Source organism: Tetrao urogallus, assembly GCF_951394365.1.
Source record: "Tetrao urogallus genome assembly, chromosome: 4".
Taxonomy (NCBI): Eukaryota; Metazoa; Chordata; class Aves; order Galliformes; family Phasianidae; genus Tetrao; species Tetrao urogallus.
Genome location: NC_136817.1, coordinates 49,184,310 through 49,206,686, shown reverse-complemented (window position 1 = coordinate 49,206,686; position 22,377 = coordinate 49,184,310). Strand labels below are relative to the sequence as shown.

The 22,377-nt window shown below is 40.9% G+C and overlaps 1 protein-coding gene across 1 annotated transcript in view; it reads right to left on the bottom strand.

The window, feature by feature from the left end:
* PDS5A (PDS5 cohesin associated factor A) overlaps positions 1-21,554 on the bottom strand; it is a gene marked incomplete at both ends in the record, with an annotated part of 70,746 nt that extends 49,192 nt beyond the window's left edge. Inside the window, 2 exons of the mRNA XM_079534794.1 lie at positions 20,557-20,727; positions 21,528-21,554. Coding sequence (XP_079390920.1) covers positions 20,557-20,727; positions 21,528-21,554 — 198 coding nt within the window. The remainder of the gene's footprint in view (positions 1-20,556; positions 20,728-21,527) is intronic.
* Between the last annotated feature and the right edge of the window lie 823 nt (positions 21,555-22,377).

Below are 22,377 nucleotides of genomic sequence, written 5' to 3'. Positions count from 1 at the left end.
TGAAGAATTTATCCTTCTGGTAGATAAACCAAGCTCTTCACTTAACCATAATGCAGACTCTCAACAGTGACAAGCACATGAGGCCTGAAATTGGCAGCTGTATTCAAATCCTGCTAGTCTCCCCTAAACACATCTTTAACTCTGTTCATTAGAACCCAACATATGTATAAGATGCGACCACTGATAATTTTGAATTCTTTGTCTCAGAAACATTCTGGTCCAGGAAACTCCCAAACTTGTATCCAATACATCAATCCATTTATTCATTTTAAATTTACTGATGTATTTCCTGGTTTTGTCTCCTGATCTGAGACAGCAGAACTTAACTTATCCATTTACATCTCTACATCATCACTTTGTGTTTTCACCATCTTTATTATTCTCATCACTTCCTCCAAAGGGTCACCAGAAGTGCAGTGTCAAAGAGCATATCCACACAGTTTTAAAACTAGCACAGATGCCTGATTTCTAGAAAGGAAGCATAATATCCATGGCTGTTTGCAGTCCTGCTCATAACACAACTTTATGGTCCATTTCCCTTTCTAGACAGAAGTTGCTCATGAAAGGTTTCACTATATGGTCTATGCTGATGCATTTCTATTCCCTGACTTAGTCCTCTAAAACATAAATTCACAAATACTTGTTTTGTCTTCACATTTCTTACCTTTTAATCAAGTCTAAGATCTTCTACTGGATTCATCTCATCCACTTTAAAATATCTGACTGACTAGGAATTCTGTGAAATCCTCACAGAATCCTATGAATCCAACCAAACCAATTCACCTCATAATTTCCCAAACAGCTAAAAAAAAAAGTTATCAAGCACACTATTTATTCTTGGTTAATTCTACGCTCTGTCATTAATAAAAATTACTTCCTTAAATCTACTTCTTCTTTGTAGTCAGTTTTTCATTCCTGGCTACTCAATCCAAGATCTTTAAAAATAATTCATTATAAAAGTGTTGAGAAATATTGTTAGTTTGTTCTTTCCATACTTGAATTCTTCCAAGTATTTTGTTATCCTGGTTTAAAACTCTGTTGCCCAATTTGCTATGATATAAGCTATAATTCTCCAAATCAAATCCCAAGCTTTAAGTGGGTATATACTTCTTCTCAAATAATGAGAGGGAAGGGACAGAGGAAATACTAATCAACACTTCATACTTAAGCTGCATACCACCTTGGAGACATCTGTGATTAGAGTGCAGTGCCACAGCACCAACATTAATTTTGTTAAGCAATTCAATCTGCAGTGGTATCTAGTCTTTATTACTAGAAAGATTTGGAAAAGGATTCTTTCCAGTTTTTCCTGCCAAAGTTTAACAGTTGTTTAAGTACTCCAAAGAAGGTTAACATTTCATAAATTAAAACACTGAAAACCTTCCGCTTTCTCAGAAACTTCACTCCCACATTTATAGATACATAACAGAAGAGTATTTGCAGAGGGACTAAAAAGACTATTCTTTAAATATTATAATTATAATTCAAGACACAATCAGAAGCGTTTCATTAAACCTTTTCCCCTAAGGTACACTAGCAAGTGCTATGTATGGTTGGGGCAAGACCAAAAAAATTCTTAAAAGCCTATTCCCTGTGGTGAAGGAGTCTCTGTTTCCACATGAAGTTTCCCCAGTACTTTTATAATAACCTCCAGATGTGAAAGTGAGGATTCTTTATAATGAACTCATTGCTGCATGATAATTCATTTCCTCTTCCAGAGGACAGGAGGTGGTGTTGAACAAGGAACTATTTTCGTTTTCTAATGTGAACTGAGTGCAAGGCTTCATTTTGCAGTGAACATTAAGTCTCAGTTCTCACAACAAAATCAAGCCTTAGACTTGAACTTTAAAATACAACTAGAAGACTACGCTTACAGTACTAACAATATTTCAAAAACAGATCCATGGTTACTACTACACTACAGTGCAGCTGTGTTCCAAGGCGCATCATACAGTCCTCCTGACCCAATCATCCACAGAGAAGATGTAAAAGGCAAGGCATGCCTGTGCCTGCTTGCGTTCCTACACAACCAATGAGACAAGCCAACAAATCCATTATTTTCTAAGAATATACAGTTTTTGTATTTCAGCAATCCTGTAAATTATGGTGAACTGAAAAGTTTACATCTACTGAAGCAGAAAAACTACACAAAATATTTGTAATGTCTTGATCTTCAGCTGCAACAGAACAGTAACAGAAGAAAGAAATTAGAAGTTATTTAGCAGAACCTGTTCAGTGACTGGCAATTAGACAGTGCCACCACGTACAGTAGCACACAGAAGTATCAACGTCAACAGGAAAATATTCTTCAGCTGCGGCATTCATTTTCTGGCTTTGTTAAGAAGCAGATTGCACTTAGCCTGAATGAACTGCAGGAGGCAATGATGCGATGTCCCAGCGTGAACCTGTGCCTGGTGATAAAGCTGTGCCAAAGAATTTTGTCTGTGTGCCTGTTACCTACTGCAGCCTTAATAAAAAGCTCTCATTAATGGAGATAATCTAGAACACAGATGGTGGGTTTCCATTTCCATGTGAAAGACTGGATAAAAATGAGAATTGCCAAATAGTAAAAACAAACAAAACAACCTACTACAAAACAACAACAACAACGTGTTATTTCACAATCCAAATTGATACTGCAGACCAGAAACAACAACAAACCCTAACTGATGGTGCTTTAACCAGAACCTGCTCCACAGAACTCACTGCCTAGAACGGACACTCCCACTCAGCCCAGTGCCATGGAGATCAGCAAACAACTGGTGGGTCTATCAGTCACTGCATGCATCAAGCTGGAAACGACTCTACAAAGATTTTCTATTCAGACAAATGCTAATTCCCCAAAGAAGAATCATTTTATCAGAAAATTCTGCTACCCTTTTTACCCCTTGCTACACATTAGGTACATCACTAGCAATAAATAAATAAACAAATAAATAAATCCCCTTTAGGTGGCCACCAAGTTCAAAATGGGGCTCTTCATTTTTCCAGGATGGACTGAAGGCAAAATGCAGGCATCTGCTCACTGTTTATGTGGTCACTTTGTTTTTTGGTAGCCCACTAAGAGCACTGAGTTGCTGGGGGGGGGTTAGGGGGGGGAAAGGCTGCAAGAATTGGGAACTAAAACACAATTGCAGTAGTTTGCTGGTTGCAAGTCTTATTTCTTTCTTTAGTACTGGCGGGGAAAAAAAAAAAGTGTAATTACTGCATGGAAAGTGTGGTACTTGTAGAATTTATTATGTAAATTTAAATTATTTTATTTTGATATAATTACAAATATCCCCAGTAATAAACACTGATTTCTCATCTGTATTAAAAAGAATAAAAAATATTCTAACAAAGTTTTCCCCTCTTAGAATTTTCTACCAAAAATATATAAAATGGATGGATAGAACATCAAAAGAATTAACACAGCTGATATAAAAGTCAAACCCATGGTGCTCAGAAACAGAATGATTCTAAAGGCAGAATGAAGTTTCTAAGAAATAAGCCTGGTAAAAGATGATGACATGCCCATGTAGCTTAGTACTATGTAGGTAAAAAAAAAAGGCAGTATGAGAAGCCTACAATAAATTCAACTGCTATATAATAGTGCCATCATAATTGCCTTAAAAAGGACAATGTAGGAGATTGAGAGAAAGGGATAAAAAAGACGAAAAAAAAACCCAGACAGACTTACACATTCCTGTGTCTGTATCAAATTTGTTTTTATTTTCTGGAATTATCCATCTATATCCATCCTATCAGCAGTCACAAGACTGGATTTTCACTTGTTTAGCAATTCAAACCATGTTGTTAATTAGCTGTATGGTTCAAAAGTGCACCTTGAACTAATTCACTAAGTCACAAAGTCACTTCTCCTCCTCCCTGATCCACAGTAAATGTTCTTTTCCCAAAAACATGAGATTTTGGGGCACCTAATTTAGTAAATACATAGAAATAAAGGACTGCTTTAAGAGAGCTCTACTGTACCTTCCTGCATGGGCAGTATTGTGCATTACCTCCATAAACTGTTGTGTTTCTTTTTATTTTCTGCAGTTATTTTATTCTTGGGCTAATGAACTCTTATTTGGGAACTTTTTCTCACGTTCTGAGAAATTCAAGTAACTCATTTTTTTCCACAAGAGTTCTGCAACTGTTGCTTATCAGTTCTGTCAGATTTTTGCCTTGTGGCTAGTTAGAATATGCCAGCAACTGCCATACCTGTCCATCAGCATTCCTCGTACGCAATTGCAGCTTTACTGCTGCTGATTTTGCCAAGATAAGTAGCAGGCAATATATCAGAAACAAAACATTATTGCAACGATTCATTTTTGCTGAAAGATTTCAACACGCTTTTAAGCGCTTCACCTTCTAAGTTACAGCAGAGAGCCTTCTCGTGTTATGATTTTCTTAGTGAAATATGTGAAGATCACTCATGCCCCAAAAAGTCAGAGACCTCAACCATTTTCCCTCTTTCCTAAGTACAGGCTTCAGATGAAGACATCACCAGGCACTCTCCATTAGCCAGACCCCACAGATTCTTACTGCATCGCTGTCATTAGGCAACACTGCCCCATTTTTAACCTCTACATCCACTTCTGCTTTATTCTGATGCTCTCCACCTACTGTCACTATTTCATTATCTAAGCAAAGATATATTCTCTATAAATACATTACACAAAGAACTAAAACCAAAGTTAGAAAGGCTGAAAGGTCACTGTATAGAACTCGTGACATTTTCCTACTTAAAAAGAAAACCAGAGACTGTTTAGAAACATTCAGTTGCATAATTATTCATTTTGAATTTAGATTAAAACAAGATTTATCTAAAACATGTTGCTGAAATCAGCAATTTGCAAGTGCTAAATATCATTTAAGTGGCTGCCAGCAACATTCTCATAAAGAATGTCTGAAACAGAAACCAAGAAAAATGTTGAGAGGTGTACCACCACGCTTAATGAGAATAAAAATAATTAAAAACAAAATCAAAAGACTTAAGGTAGAATAGTTTTGTCTTTTTCCAACCACTTTTATATGTTACATTTACGCAGAAAATCTTCTACCCAAGAGAAAATTAGAGATACTTCAACACTAAAAGTACAAAACAACGTAAGACTCGATTCATTTTTTGAGTTAATGCCACTATTAATGTTTTGCCTTTTGCTTGTTTAAAACACTTAGTACCTTCTTTAAATAACCTCAGAAACCAGAAGTCATTTTAAATCAGTTTTACAGCTTTTATGAGCCCATTGGACAGGTCTGTCACTCATGTCTTTAGATAGTGACAACAGTGAAGCAACGTGCACAACTTTTGCCTTCACTTGAAACAGCAGAATGATGAAGCTGATTCCCTTTGTACGCTCAGACAACTGAAGCAATACCGGACTGTGCCCCAAGTGTGAACGTAGATCTGGCCCCCATGGGCACGGGATTTGGTCATCTCACAAATGCCTAAATCTGTGACAAAGAGACGGGGCCAGTGACTTGAGAAATGTGAGAAGTTTACAAGCCTCAGCTTACAGAAGCTGCCCAGAAAACATGAGAAAGCGCACACTTCATCAAGTGCACTGGCTTCCAGTGGCCTGAAGCAAAGAGCAAAAATAATGCCTCATTGTTAAAAAATGATCTTTGTTCTGTTTCCCTTCTTCAAAAAGTGAACAGAGAATCAAATAAACCTCATGTGCTCAGCTGCAGTGACCTCAGAATTGCAGTCCACAGACACATGCTGGATATACAAAAAGCGGTTCAGGAAACAAAACAAACTGAAATAAAACAACCTAACAAAAACACCACATTGACTGTGAAAATAGAAAAGAGGATGGGAAAAGTTATCTATAACAAGATCAGATCTCTCACCTACAAACTATAAAGGAGAACATTAAATTACTGATCATGTGACTGTTAAAATGAATCAACTGATACAAATATATTACCAAAGCACAACATTTAGCTGTTCAAATTTAACAGCACTCTAGCCTATAAAGTTATTGCCTTCAGGTCCTAAAACTCACAGAAACTTCCTATGTTTGTTTCAAACTTGCATGTAAGAGAGGGCTAGAGCATCTCTCCTATGAGGAAAGGCCGAGGGAACTGGGCTTGTTTAGCTTGCAGAAGAGAAGGCTCCAGGGAAACCTCATTGTGGCCTTCCAGTACTTGAAGGGAGCATATAAACAGGAGAGGGAACAGCTGTGTATGAGGGTGGATAGTGATAGGACAAGGGGGAATGGTTTTAAACTGAGACAGGGGAGGTTTAGGTTGGATATTAGGAGGAAGTTTTTCACTCAGAAGGTGTGACACACGGGAACAGGTTGCCTAAGGAGGCTGTGGATCCCCATCCCTGGAGGCATTCAGGGCCAGGCTGGATGTGGCTCTGGGCAGCCTGGTCTGCTGGTTGGTGACCCTGCACATAGCAGGGGGTTGAAACTGGATGATCATTGTGATCCTTTTCAACCCAGGCCATTCTATGATTCTATGTACAGTACTTAATTCCACTGCATTAGCTATGGTTCAGAATCCAAAATGTGTGAAACTTGGCAATTTAATTCATGTTCTATAGGTATAATCTTCTATTGTTGATTTTTTTTTTTTTTTTTAAATTGCCCTCATGATCACAGCATGTAGGTGAGCAGCATCCTGAAATAGCTCATCCCAAACCTGTGGACTGTAGTATCTTGCTATGCATGTTTTCTCACTTTTTCATTCTACAAAGATTTAGCAGCGTATTGCTCTGCTGGTCTTGTTTGCTTGGTTGTTGTTTTTTTTTTTTTTTGTTTTTTTTTTTTTTGTTAAACGTTTAAATATTTTGCAGTGCATCTGTATAGAAAGAAACGAGGAATTTACAAGTGCACTTTGGCCTACAGATTGTTTACAGAGGTTTACAACAGTCTCTAATACCTGCAGGAGTTGATTTGAAATCGTAAATGTGCTGTTAGCCAAGATTTACGATCAGGGAAGAAAAGCTATCAAGAAAAATCTCCAGTGCCTAAAACTCAGGCATTAAGACAAAGCCTTTTAGCACCTTCAAGAAAAGTGCTGAGACCAAATATTTGACTATTTATTTCATTGAAAATTACTACAGAAGACAGCAAATTGTGGCCTAAGTATGTTAAATTGAAGGAAATGTTTCAGTATTTCTATTAGGTATTCCCAAAATACAACTACATTCATGATGCAGTTTCAATCCAGATGTTAAGAGCAGGGTTAGTAATCAAAATGGGGATAGGGCTGAAACTCATAGTCAAACAGAGGGCAGAAGGTGCTACCTTCTTGAATCATATCTTGAATCTCAGTGTTTTCCACACCAGTAGTGAGTGCAGCACTGGATTAACAGTAAAAAAAATTAAACAAACAAACAAAACAAACAACAACAAAAAAACCTAAAAATAATAATAAAAGAAATAATCAGAGAAACAACCAGCAAAGGAAACTGAAGGATGCATAAAGAAGCTTCCTGCTGCCCATTTGAATCCACTGCCTTGTTCACCTTCATCTTAAGCATGTCTTTATGTCTTTTGCCATAGCTCTGGTTGCTCACTCACAAGCCTACGTTGTGGTAAAGCCATGTGGAAACACACATCATGGCCATCCATCCATACCTGGCTGACAAAGACAGCATCCAACAACATCTGCTTTTAATTCGCTTAGGAGCTGTTTTTACACATCAAAAGGAAGATTTCAGAAAAGACTTGATTCTTAACAAAGTGAGATACGAGAGATATATAACACATATAATTTGATATATAATATTCACATAGGCAGACAAAAATTCAAAATGCTTATCACTCATTTTGGCTAAGAAAATAGTTGTCCCTGGTAGTCAATCCCAGAGAAGTCCACGAAAATGAACAGGAGCAATAATTTCTGCACTGCGAAGGTGACATATATGAGGGTGCCCAGAGAGAGAGTGGAACCTCCTTCTCTGGGGATACTCAAAACCTGCCTGGATGCCCTCCTGCATGACCTACTCAGGGAACTTTACTTCAGCAGGGAGGTTGGACTTGATGATGCCCACAGGTCCCTTCCAACCCCTACAATTCTGTAAAAATCAGGACACTCTCCCCCCTTCACCTTCACTAAGACCACCGTGCATGCATTCTGTTCAAATTAAGACAATGCTAACTCAGTTTGACATTTACACAGGTTCTCTTTGCAACAGCATTATCATCTACTACCAACATATCCAAGTCTCTTTGCAAAAACTGGTCAAGCCACAGAGCAGTCGATTTACTGCTCATGACTGGTACCAGTTGCTTATAGTTTTTCTCTATATGATCAGACAAAGAATTCAATTACAGATTTTGAATCAATACTCACCTAAGCTGTCCAAAATTTTCTGTAACAACTGAATTCAGGAGCCCCGATAGAATAACTGGTGATACATGCAACACAGATCCACACATTCTTTTCTTTTTTGTTACTGTGAAGCTTTCTGAATTTAAGATGACAAGACTAGCTTAAATAACAATATGAATTGAAACAACTAAAAACAAGCCAGAAACTCCCTCAAGAACACGAGATTAAATCAAATCGTTTCAAGGAAAAGATTGTATAATCAAAATTATCCATATAGCTTCATACAACAGTTTCTGGCAACATTCCTGTGCAGTTATTTTCATAAGAAGTTTCCATATATTACACGCACATTGCTAAGGGAAAAAAAAAAAGTTTGGCAAGTACAGATACTCAATGCATGCAGCACCACAGAAGTGCAAGCTCTCTGCAAACACTGCATCATCAAAGAATAAGCAAAATTATACTCGGACATTTTTCTGTGTTTTTTGTTCAATTAAGGCATCCTTAAAAAAAAAACATGGTCTGCATACTTGTTTTTTTTAAAAAACAAAAAATGTTTTTAAAAAAACATACTCTGCATACATGTTGCAAAAAAAACAAGTCTGCATACTTTTCAGAACCTAAGAGCATAAGAAATACAAGTTAAATGGCTACCATTTTAAGAAGTGTTTTTGCTTTCTATGGATATTTGCGGAACAGATGAATGCCTAACAGTAAACCCGTGGTCTACCTATGCGCCCTGTGGTGTGTTACTAACGCTGGCTTTAGGCTGACAGAAAAACGTTCTAGTATTTACTAGCTCACGCTTGGCAGAGGAAAAAGAGCAAGCTCTTTCTGGTGCTTAGCTGCTGGGAGGTACCTTTTTTAAAAAGTTATGATTATCTAGAAGATTCATTTCTCTGTATGAACATGTAAGTTCACACAAGCCTTTGTTTAAAGAACAATCAACTGCAGCAGGCATTAGGAGGGGGAAAAAGAATAAGAGCTGGCATGAGGACAAATCTGTTTGCAAGCAATGGCCTGTCCTGCACACTCTAGTTCAAGTCACAGCAGAAGACTACAGTGTGGACTGCAGAACAGGAAAAGACCAGTCTAAACATCAAGGCTCACATCTCTTTATCACAATACTAGCATAGAACTGTGAGCCATCAGGCATAGGGCAGCCTGAAGAACACTGAAGCCTCAAATTCTATTTCTTTTGTTCAAACAAAAAAAGATAATAACGGGAGAAAGCAGAAAACCAAACATTCCTAGACAAAGGAAAAGTGTAAGAACCTCTCATTATATATGACACCCATCAGTTCTGAGCTCCAACATAAAATCCATTTATTTTGAAAGCAGTTATGTATTAATATGAATGGTACGATCTATTATTCTAGCAGCCAGTCTGTTAGAACATTAGAAAATTCATTCGGGATCTCACAACATTCACATCAGTTCAAAACCACCAGCACCAGCAAAATTCACACCTGTGTACGAACACAGCATGATTTTCCAATATAGCACACTGCTTACATTTAAATTTGAAGCTCTCTGAAACAAGAGACATCATTTTGTCTCACCAAACCAGGATGGGGGCAGGCGTTGCAGCAATTCTTAGGGTGCAATTTCACTGCAGTGCAAGTTAATCTGAAAATGCCAGTTCCATCCCTTCACTACATCAGCACTCACAGGATCGAGGAGTGGCACTACATGGCTGCACAAGTGCTTACTGTCAGTACAAGACAAAGGTAGCCCCACAGGGGCGGGCAGGACTGCTTCAGCCCAATCTCAGGGTGCAGTTTAATTTATCCTTAAGTTGAGCTAATAACATCGAACCAAATGAACAGTGTCCCAGATTAAACTGTTACTGAATGTAACAGTCGTACCAACCCAAGAATGCCACACGGATTCTGCCAGCACAAGGAGAGGGAAGCACAAACACCTGGACTGGCACATGGGAAAAAGTTGGTCCACAAGCAAGACCACTTGTCTGGCTCAGTTGTTCGCCTGTCCACACATTCCAATACAGTGAAGCACAGCAGGGTTTGATTAAAAGTAATCCTCCAGCAACTGGTGTAGCAACTTCATCCTTTCCAACTTCATTATTGCCCCTGCTCCACACTCCTTCCCTCACTCCGTATCTCCATTTTTCATTTTTCTCATCGTAGTCTTCACAAACTTGATTTGCTTCTACAACCTTGAGAGAACTGCTGACTCAAAGAAGGAAAACGACTGTGAATTGGAACTCTCTGAATAGCAATAGCAGCAGGGTTAAGGATGAAAAACTCCTTTCTTCAGTAGCAGCATCAGCTTAGAATACTCAGAGTACTCAGGTGCAGCACTGCAAGAACAACAAGCTTCCAAAACACGATACACAAAAGGACTTACATTTTGCATTTTTAGGTAAACTAACTTGCTTTTCAACTAGACTAAAATATGTGCTATACAGGTCAGCTTAGACTAAGCTTACTAACAACACGCAGCTATTTCACGATGCAGCCCTTTAACCAATGCGTTGATAGGAGTTGAATCTGTTTCTATACTTTTAGACTCATCACAGCCCATGTATGGATTGAAGTAGGAATGATTCTGAAGAAGGTTAAGATAGTGTGAATTAGGGCACAGTCCTGCTGTGCTATTTCTCAAGAGACAGAAAAAGTTTGAGACAAACTGCAGTACAGAACTCATGGAGAAGATGAATACGGTTTCATATTGGCATAACAAATCCAATTCAGGCCAGTGTACTCCGACATCCCAGCACAAGACCCAAAACAAAGTTCCAGGGTAAAAAATGTCAAAATTAAACAAAATTAACTGGCAGCATTTCTACTTTGCTATCTGACAGAAGGCGTTTTAACTTTTACAGGAAATAAAGGCTGGGAGTGTAAGACTGCCTTGGGAAAATGTGCTGTGCTCACTTCCCCAGCTGAGGTTTACAAACATAGTCTTTAAACTGCTTTTCACTCCCAGTTCAAAAGATATTTTTAAAACTTACTAGGTTTACAGCTGACTCACTTCCAGTTGTACCAATGCGCACATATTCTACAAAGACAGATCTGTATCTGAAAGCCAACATCTCATCATTGCAAAGCTGTCTAGATTACCAGTTTCAACTAGAATACAGCTGAAATCTCATTTCCTGATTTTCTATTTTTCCTCAGGCTGCAGAGTTATGCCTACCTTCACATTTCACGTATGTTTTCTAAGAAAACCATGTCACTAACGGCTCACAAACTCAACTCCTAGATCAGAAGACCCAGATCATCCTAGTCAGCATTTACAGATAGAAGCAAAAACAGTACCTATTTTCTTGTCACTGGAATTTTACTGTGTTTAGAGAAGCTTTAGATAAGAGATGGATTAGAAGTTTTGCAGAAATAGTGACATGCACCATCTACATTTGCAGAGGATGACTGAGTGAGGTATTTCAATAAATGTACTTCCAGCAAAAACCTTCACAATTCTCTTGCTTTTCTTTCTACTTTAATTTTTAAGTGAATGAATGTTAACTTGGCAGCAATTCAATGCTAAGAATTGCTTGTTTAAATACAACAAAAAGCCCATAGGGTAATCTTTTCCACCTCTTCCCAGAATGCCAAATTCTGTTTCCACCACCAAAAGAAAGAAAACTCTATTTCATCTCATTGCTGGAACACCTTTAAGAATTAAAACTTCTCTTCAGGTACCCTTTCATACCATTATGTCACTGCACAAAGGAGCATAATTCTGAATGATTCCTCTTTCCACGTAAACGAAGCGTTTTAGAAAAGTCACATCCTTTCAAACTGATGAGGCCATTAGAACTGAAGCTCACAGGGAGGCATCACAGCTAGTGACAGATAAGTACCTGAATATCATGTTTTATTACTTTAAATTACAAGAAGAATTTCCATTTTCCTTAAAATTTAATTTCAAATAACTCCCTAAATTATGACCATGGTTTGATTAAATTTCAATGATGAGCTTACTAAATAAACAGGTGCTACTGCACTTTGGGTAATTAAGAACACGCATATATTTTAGAGCAGGAACACAAAGCTATATTAAAGTAACGCGACTTACCCTACTTTGACCACTATCTACCTGAACACAACAAAGAACTTGAGGGGAACAATCTGGCAGCATTTTCCTTCCTACAGAAGTACAGTCAAACACCTCCCATTTGTTTGTTTTCAGGAACAGTAACTGATTCCAGTACTTACTCTTTTCACACCCACACTACAGCATCAGACAACCCAATTGCAAGGCTCGAAATTCACAACATCCTCATATTAAGCACCTCCTACATTCAACTATTTGCTTTTATCTTTTTCACCAATTGTGAAGCTAATTCTCAGGCAATAAGAACTACAGTAACAGGATTTCCATGGGAAGCACCAGTTTGAAGTTGGCATTTTAATGGTCTCTCACGTCAGATATAGCAATAAAATAGCCTTAAGATCAGCACGTTGTACAGTATTAAAATGTATTTTGTAAATCTGCAAATCTGAAGCTATTCCCTGATGGTTAATCAGGTTATTTCCACAGAAAGTCCTAAGATAGACAGACTACAATTGTAGATGAAAGGGAACTCTTCAATGACTGCACACTGAAGTTCACACTACTAACCACTCCCATAACTACTGAAGAGTAAAGCCTCTTAAGGACTGTGCTGCATTTGATACAGAAGGAAGGGGGGGGGAGAAGAAAAGAACTGCAGAAAAATCTGATTCATCCAAAGTCCTTTTAAAATCCTCTCTTCTCCTACATCCATTAAAAAGGGTATTTTTAAGTAGAAACAACAAACAAACAAACATGCACCTCTTTAATGCTTACAAACATATTTTGCCACCATAAAACTTTTGTACTACTTCAACGACTTGGAAATTTCTGACAAATCTCCTAAAGATGGCTGTCATAATTTCTATGAAAAGGTACTTAAAAAACACAACCTTCACAACATACTGTAAGGCCTATAACTCCCAATGACGCCATCAGATAGCATTTCAGCAAAGGTAACAGGCTGCATTTATTGATGGCAATAGAATATCATGAAGACGAGTAATGCTGCCAAACAGATAGAAGAAAATGGGCTAAGGAAAAATAAGACATTAAATAGGCTGACTGCCCTTCACAATAAGTTTTGACGAAACTTTTCCCCCACCATGACTGCAAAACAGATCCCACCACTTCAGTTCTGACACCTCTATCTGATAAGCGCGTCTCATCTGTCTCACATTAATTAAACAAACATTTAGGATATGCCACAATATCTAGGAACGAGAAAATTCTCACCTTTTGTTTCTGAGCAGGAGCACCTTTTGTACACTTTGTAGCCCTTCTATCTTTCTTTTCTTCTAGCAGTACTTCATCATGCTTAAGACATCTTTGCAACAACCAAAAATCTGATGTCAGCACAGCAGTGGGAATACAGTTCATTAGTTTACTGCAGCTGCAGAGCCGGCCAACGCACACTGCTTTGAGTGAGACCCATAGTAAGCACCTGTTTTACATTTCCAGGTACCAACAGTGATTAAGGACATGCTGCAGTCCATTCAAGAACTTCATATACGAAGAATGTTTAATGTGGAATAGGAGCTACACAAGTTTGGTTCCTTTAAAGTATGTGGCTCTAATACACATTGTGAACTAATGATCTGCTAATTAATTTTTTGGTAGCAAAAGACACACATTGGCATTAAGCAAACACAGTAACATGAACTGATTCAAGCAGACAGGGAATAAAAGTAACCTCAGACAATGTTTCATTTTCCTTCCTATCAATCATCTCCACGCTACTGTCTGCAAACCAAGTGATAATTTTTCTTCTCTCGTCTCATAGCCCTATTGCAAGATTAACACTTTGCTTATAGCCCTGAGCACAGCTAATGCTCCTGCTGTTTCACAAACGCATACAAACTTCTTGTACGAACGCAGCAATATGGCTAGGATTTTGTATCCAAACTTACTTTAAAATGTTTGAATACAGCAGGAGTTTTCCACATTTATACCATAAAACACATACTGCCAGGCACACCCACCTCAAGTAAGTGACTTACATCTTTAAAGCACTGCTGCAAACCAAATTCAGTTCTGCTCTGCCACAACCTTCCAGTATGACCCTGAGAAATAGCTGACCTTCAACAATATTTACGTTTCACCTTTTCAATTTAAATAAATACTCTTTCTCCATGAGTGGGGATCAAAACCAGAAATTCGTAATCTACTATCTGGCATCAATTATTTTCTACACTTTTACCATGATTAATCTCTCGTCCAAGTTAAACAAATCTATACATATCACATCGCTGTACCATTTCCTCAATGCTAATGTTAATACAGTATTTGCTACGTGATTATGCACATTTAAAACAAACAAAAAAAAGCCTTGAAGCCACTTCTGAATTTATTTAGTGAAGCTGCAAGACAATAAATGAAGAAAAATATTGCAGGAGAGAAGTATTTTAGGCCTCATTGGGCAACCGATCCTGCTATACTGTTACCTATTACAAACTTTCTATAAGATGCCTGTTACACAGCCTGCAACAAACTTCTTCCAGAAAATGTGACATTTTCCAGGTTCCTAAGCAGAAAGAAGGGGGCTTGCTTCAAAGAAGAGCTAAGCACTCCAAAGCGTAACTGAAACCAAAGAAACATGTGGTCTGAATGAGCAAAATGCAACAAAATGCACAGTCACTTCAGAAGTTACATCTCAGACTTGCCAAATCAGGCCCCTGAAGCCAACTTAGTGGTTGTTCCCCTGGCCCCCTCCCAGTAGGGGCAGCTTTTCAATCCTCCATCTCTTAAACTAAGGTTTGTATCAACCCCTCACCAAAGAACAATAACAAACCACTAAGCACAATAGTATTAATAATCCCTTGAGGTTTTGATTAGAATAAACAAGGACAGAAAGACTTCTAGTCTGTCCATTTCAGTGGTTCATCATCAGATCACAGAATCACAGAATCTTCAAGGTTAGAAAAGACCTGCAACATCGAGTCCAACCACCCACTGATCACCAACAGCTCTCACCAAACCATGTCCCTCAACACAACGTCCAAACATTCCTTGAACACCTTATCTCGTCCACCACCTCCCGGGGCAGCCCATTCCAGTACCCATGTTTCCAGATCTTATCACAGTTAATTCAGCGAACTTCAGTTTCCACCTCTCCCTCCATCTTCCAACCAGGACTACTTTTCTCTTGCAACGCATTTATATTTTTATTGCCAGGATATCATCCAAATAATATTATATACACGTAGCTGCCATTGATTACTGATGTAGTTGTAACATAAGAAAATTATCTTTGAAAAGAATTTAATCATCAATCAATTTGAAATAAAGTAACATCCAGGTGAACCTACATGGTCTATTCCTCCAAGGATTGAGAAAATTGGGGCATTTACAAAGAAAAGAGCTATGACTTCATTGGAGAAAAGAAGAAAAAAAAGATCAGTATAAGATTTCTTCTTCTGACTGGTGGCCTGTCCTAGTTAATGAAAAACTTGATTGTTGCAAGAGTCAAACTAATTAAAAAGATTAAACTATGAGCAAATTCAAATTAGAAATTTGGCTTTAGGCTTCTGCGGCCAGCAATAGCTCAAGAACATTGCTAACTGCAGTCTGCAGTTAAATACAATTAATGGAAGTTTAAGAAGTGTTAGAATAATTATCTGTGGATCATTTTGCAACCTGGCAATGCAACCTCTACAGAGCTACTTACAGTTCTCACATTTAAGCACATATGGACATGCAAGTCAGAGGTCTAAGCCACGAGAACATACATGTCATCTCTTACTGGCAAGTAGCATTTGTTAGTTAATGCAATCCGACGTACTAATAAGGATCTAATATGGATCTTTTCCCCCCCTCAAACGTATCAGATCCCAGCGTATGATAACAGAAAACAGGTTCTCTTCTCTCAGATGATATTCTAGTTTTTATTTTTTAGTTTCCTTCACAATAGCAACACATGCAGATCCAAGTTCCACCCAGCATACCACACAATCCCAAAGGCAATATAAAGAAATATTAGGTGAGTAAAGAGATTATTTTTTTTATCCTCACAGATCTCCAGCTTAATCCAAACATTAAAAGAGGAAAAAAAAAATCCACACATAATAATTAGCATTAGTTATCAGCATTAACAATTTCTAGTGATGTGAGGATAATCTTCCAGAGATAAAAACACAACAAGCTCAACTACAAAGAAGACAACATCTATTAACTTGAGGAACATACAGAAAGACAATGGGAAGGATAGGGAGTGCTTGTTTATATCAGCTAATTTAGAAATGCCAAGGGACAAGATAAGGAAGTCTGCAGGGCACACCAGGAATACCAATCCAGATGATCACACACTGGGCCTCGGGGTGGGGCAGCAGAGGGGGAACTGGAGGAGAGAGAGATAAAAAGAATCTCACAGAAAACACCTTGCTGGACTGTTACCATGAGAAAGTGACAAGACTGCTGGACTCACTGTGAACTACGGGAAGACCGACTCCCCCCATCCAGAACACCAGAACAAAAACCAGAATGCTAACCCCAACTATGACAAAGGACTGCATAATCCTCAACAAATTCTCACCCACAGAACGCTCATTTCATTAAAACTTTAATTACATTGCCTTAAAGCTTTGTTAAAAATCTCTACACCGAAATATATCTCACTCCATTCTTTCGTAAAGTTTCAGAAACTGTTTTTGTACTTCTGTATTTCAGTGCCTATTAAACGTACTTTGTACATATTTTGAGTTAGGATTGCTTATACTGATACTTAGATGTAAAGCCAACCACTGCACTACAGATACTTTCCTTTTTCCTACATGTCTCTCAAACACTTATCAAATTGTGTAAGTATCAATACAAACCTAAACTGAACTTGTACATCACACATCAGTTCTTCTACTGAAAAACTAGGCAAGAAAATGATCCGGGCTAAAATCGATGCAGTAATTTGTTTTCTCCTAAGTTTTAACCCAGATCTGTTTACCCATCAGTTTTACCATGAGGCAAAACAAAACACTTGTTGAGAAGACAGAGAACACAGGTAGGAAGACTGGCAGCAGAGACAGACATCCTTCAACGGCAGCTCTCACTTCACCTTTAACGGCTGTGAGAAACTCTCTGCATTTTGGACTGCTATGGTTATTTTAAGTAACTGTGACAATCAATTACACTACTACTAATCCTACTCCTAATGATGACACGGTTACATATAAATCACATGAAAATATTCTCTTGTGATCAAAGAAATTTGATATTTTACTGACAATAGTATACAAGTTCTATACAAGTTTGACAAGGCAGTAAAATACATTCCATCTTGAAAACTTTCAACAGTCAGTTATTACTATTTGTTTTAATTTTGAGGTCATTGAGAAGTTTTGCAGGATAGATGCTGAGTGCCTCAGGCTTCCTTAAACTACCTTAAAGGAAAAAACGTAACACCAATAGCAACTGTTCCCAACTGGTTCTTAGTTGCTGGTTTCACCATAGACCTGAAGAAAGACTTGGGTGACTTGAATTATTTACTTTCCACTTATATCATTCCGTTAAATAAAAGATGCTATCTCTCCCTACAAACCTTACTAACGTGATGAACATTTGATTTATAGCTCTGAGACCAACTGCTATATAATGAATTGGTGCACCGTAAAGAGCAATATTATCTCCCCCCAAATTTTCTGTAGCTACTTTGCAGGAAGTTTCAAAACTGTTACTTGCGAGCTGCCTCATTTGTCCATTTAATAGATTCTATTAAGCTCAGGCCATTTGTCCCCAGCCATAACACAGTATTGTTGGAATCGCTTCTTTAATGGCTGAAATGACACACAGCGTACATCCTACTCCACGGAGGCACTGAACCATCAGCGTAACCTAACATACTAAAAAACATTTTTGACACCATCAAGTGCCTGAGCTCCTGGTGCTTTGTGCAACACACACATGCAATGCAGAGGCTTCTCCTTTCGGCACCGCTCAGAAGGCACACGCTGATTTGAAAGTTCTCGATACCTCCATCTTTGGGGCAGTGCTAATGTTAGCATACGTATCTATCAAAACACTGCAAATGAATCTGGCCTACATTTTATTACCCACAGCCCGAAGCAGGAGAGAAAGGATAGAAAAACACTCTTTTTAGAAGTCCTTGGCACAAAAGCTGCTGCTCAGGCACTCTGGGACAGGTGCCCAGAACGTCTCAAGTTCCAATAATAAGAAAAGCCTTCATTATGAGTAGAAGCCTGGACACAAAAATACAGATGTGATATCACAAAAGTTGCTAATATCAACACAAATTTGCAGCCAATTAAGTTGACTGTGCTTTTAGTAAGTCAGAGAATAAAAATGTGCTTGCACCAAGAACGGTGGCTATCAGAGCACCAAGATACATAAAAAATACACACAGAGCATCTTTAGGTGATACATGGCCAAGTCAAAAACCCTACAGCTGCAAGGATCAAAACATGCCTGTGCATCTTGCTCAAGCTGGCTTTTATCAATATTTAAAGCTCTGGAAAGTTATCTTTAAACTGAACAAAACTTTCACGTGCATTTCTGTCTAAGTACTGTATTACATTCCACATGCCAATGTGATTTTCTTTCTATAAAAAACCAAGTTGATATAAAGAAACATGGATTTCATATGCAAAGATTAATGCTTGCTTTTAAGCAAAAACAAAGAAAGAATATTTGTTGGGTTAGTTCTAAAAGGTTCTATACTTCTTCAATTTTCATGATGTTTTGGGAAAGAGAACAACAGATGAAAAAAATTTCCAAACTCAGATTAAGCAATACCAATACAAGAAAAATCTTTCTCTGTTGCTTAGGCAAGAATGGAGCCACAACCAAACTATTTGCTCCCATTTACAATTAGTCTACAGCACAATTTCTTAACAGTACTTGATAAAAAAATGAGGAAAGAACACCTTATCTTAGCCTGAAAGTCACATACAACACACAAACAAGGAAATTCAATGATACACATGTGTATGTCTTGGAAATCCTATTATTTCTGTTATGTAGGATGGCATGGCTCACCAATGCAAGTCCTCCAATTGGAATAATAATAAGAATACCCATTTACCACAAAGGTTTCAAAACCGCACTCCTCCCCATTCTGCACACTGTGATTCAAGGTCTCTGTCCAACCAAAGCTCTAGGTTCTTCTGTAACAATATGCCACTGCGGTTTGGAAAATACTAGGTTAGACTCTTGCATTCAGCAAACAAATTTCCAATCTGTAATTGAACAAGGTCAATTTCCACAGAAACAAGACACGGACATGAGCCTTGATGCTTTGGGAGCACAGGACGATGCCTACAGTTTCTTCACATTTATAATTAAGACGTTTTTCACTGTGCTGAGCAACTGGGTGAGACCACAATTTCTATCTTTCCATCTCTGTGGAGACACGACTGTGATGGGAAACACATCATCAGATAAGAGAATATTTCTGATCTCAAAAAAATCATTACCACATCTCCACCCTGGGCACAGGCCCAAATCCTAGATTACGACAACATTCTGGTCCAAAGACCATGGTGCTAACAAATGAGCTGTGCTAATATTTGGTCAGCGCTTAATCTTCTTCTCTGTTCTTGGCACAGAGTTGAGAAATAATACTACTGTATCATAGTATTTCATGTATCTAAAGGAAAGAGAGATTAAAAAAATAAAGCAGCCATAAACCTCACAGTCCTCCAGGATGCTGTCAAACAAGAAAAAAATCATGTGTTTACAGCAATTATCCCTTTTGTTTATGAAAATTTAGCAACTTTGCTAAGCATCAGACACGTGACTTGTATTAAACTCCAAAATCTGATTGATTTTTACATCGGAAACAATTACAAGGCTCCACCTATGAATTCCAGAAATTCATCTTTGCTGGTTCTAAGCAGTGCTGTCTTTTTGGTCCAGAATACCCTAAACTAGACCTGGTCATTTTCCCCACTCTGCTAAATCTCACTCTGCTGGAACCCAGGGATACCTCCTAGCTTACCAAGAAATAGTTTGGCAATACATGTTGAAATTAGTAATTATGACCCCACTTCAGAACCCCCTCCAACACAGTGGATGCATTTCAAGTACAAATCAGCAGTTCTTTGTACTGACTCCAGCTATGAGAGAACACATGAGGACAGTCAAGAACTAAAAATCAATTCCTCCTCTTTTAGAGACGAGCAAGGAATCTGCGTTCTTATGAACGTCTGTGGGTGAGGAGACATTTCAGTTCTGACAGGAGAACTCGACAGTCCTGTAATGACACATTTACTGCGAGAAGCAAAACTTGCAGGAAGAGGGTCCGGGATGGCCTACCTTTAACCGTTTCACCACCTCATCGTTGGTTATTTTGTCGGTGATCTCCTTCACTCCGGGCGGGTAGTAGATGATTTTACCATCGGCGGCGGGTTTCGGTTGGGCGGCCGGGAAGTCCATCCTGGCGCCGCCGCTCAGAAACTTTCCTTCCGCACAGTCCTCTACCGGCCTCTATCGGTCAGAAAACAAAAGTTCAGCGGAATGGCACCGACTTTCTAACCCTCTTTTTCCATTTCGAACCCTCAATTCGCAGAAGGCCCCGGCCCCCGCCGCGCCGCCCGAACCCCCGCCGCCGCCCGGCCGCATCCCGCCGTCCCGGAGCCGGACCCGTCGCCCCGCCGCCCCGGCCCCTCCGCTCCCCACCGCCTCCTCCTTTCATCGCGGGGCCGCTTCAGCCCGACACCGATAGTTGGGAGCCGCCGATTTTACAATGAAATTTCGGCCCCGATCGAAGGACGCCCCGGTCCCCGGGGACGGCGGGCGGCCGAGGCGGGGCGCGGGGCCGCGATGCCCGGCACGCGGGGCGCCGAGGAGCCGGCACGGCGGCGCGGAGCCGGGAGCCGAGGCCTAAACAGTTAGGCCTCAAAACTATCGGGAGGCAGAGGAACCGACGGGAGAGGAGGGGGGGGGGAAGCAGGGAGGCGGCGGCGGCGATCGCAAACAAAACCCCCCAGCCCGGCCCCGGCCCCTCGCCCGGCCCCCACCGGGCCGTGGGAGCCCCCCTCGGGGCGGGGGCCGGGCCGCTCGCCACTTTCCGTTTGTTCCCGCAACTTCACGGCCCGGCCCGGCCCCCCCCGGCCCCGCCGCGCCCCGCCGCCCCTCACCGTGCGCCGCCGCGGGGCCCACAAAGAGCCCCCGACCGGGCCGGCCCAGAGCACGGCCGCCCCCGGCCGCGGGGAGGAGGACGAGGAGAAGAAGGAGAAGGAGGGGGCGCGGGGAGGGAGGGACGCGGGACGCGGAGCCGCCTTTACCTCACGCAGCTCCGGAAGGTGCAGCATGGAGCGGCCTCCGCGCCGGCCGCTCCTCGCTGCTCCGCCGCCGCCCCGCCGGCCGCTGCCCGCCCGCTCCCGCCGCCTCCTCCCTGCGCGGCGGTGCGGCGGCTCTGCTCGGAAGGGGGAGGGGGAGCTGCTCGGTGGCGGTGGCAGCGGAGAGGGGGAGGCTCCGCCGAGTGCGCGCCGCGGGGACACAGTGCCGCTCTCCGTCCGGCCGGGGAAGAACAGCCGGGAGGAGGCTCCGCGCCGCGCCGCGCCGCCCCCTCGTTCTCTCCTCCCTTCCTCCGCCCGGGCCTGGAGCCGCAGCGCCGCCCAGGCGGGACGCCTCCGGCCCCGAGGCGGGATGAGGCCGGCCGTAAGTCGCGGAGCCGCCCGCGGGGCACGGTGCGGGGCGCGGCCGCCTTGGCGCCACTTCACGCTCGGCGCCAAAAGCGATGGAGCGCCACGGGCCGAGGGAGCGGGCCGAAGGCTGAGGGCCGAGGGGCCGCGGCCTCTCGCGGGCGGGGCCGGCCGTCGCCGGCTGCCGAGCGATAGACGTGTCGGTGGCTGTGCTTCGGGCGCCGCTCGGCCCGCGTTTCCCTCGGCTCTCGGTTCCGAAGCGGGGACGGCGGCCGCGGCTGACCTGCGTGGTAAATGGTCAAATGGGGGAAGCGATGTATGGTGGCACTGTGGCGGGGAATGGCCTTTCTCCAGCCAGGTTTATGGCTACGTGCCAACATCTAGGTGTTTTGCCTTGGCTGATGGCAGATGAGTGTCTCACGTTTGGATTTCCATGTAAACCTTCAGCAGAAGCTTGGAGGGTGCAGATGGAGGAGGCCTTACCACTACC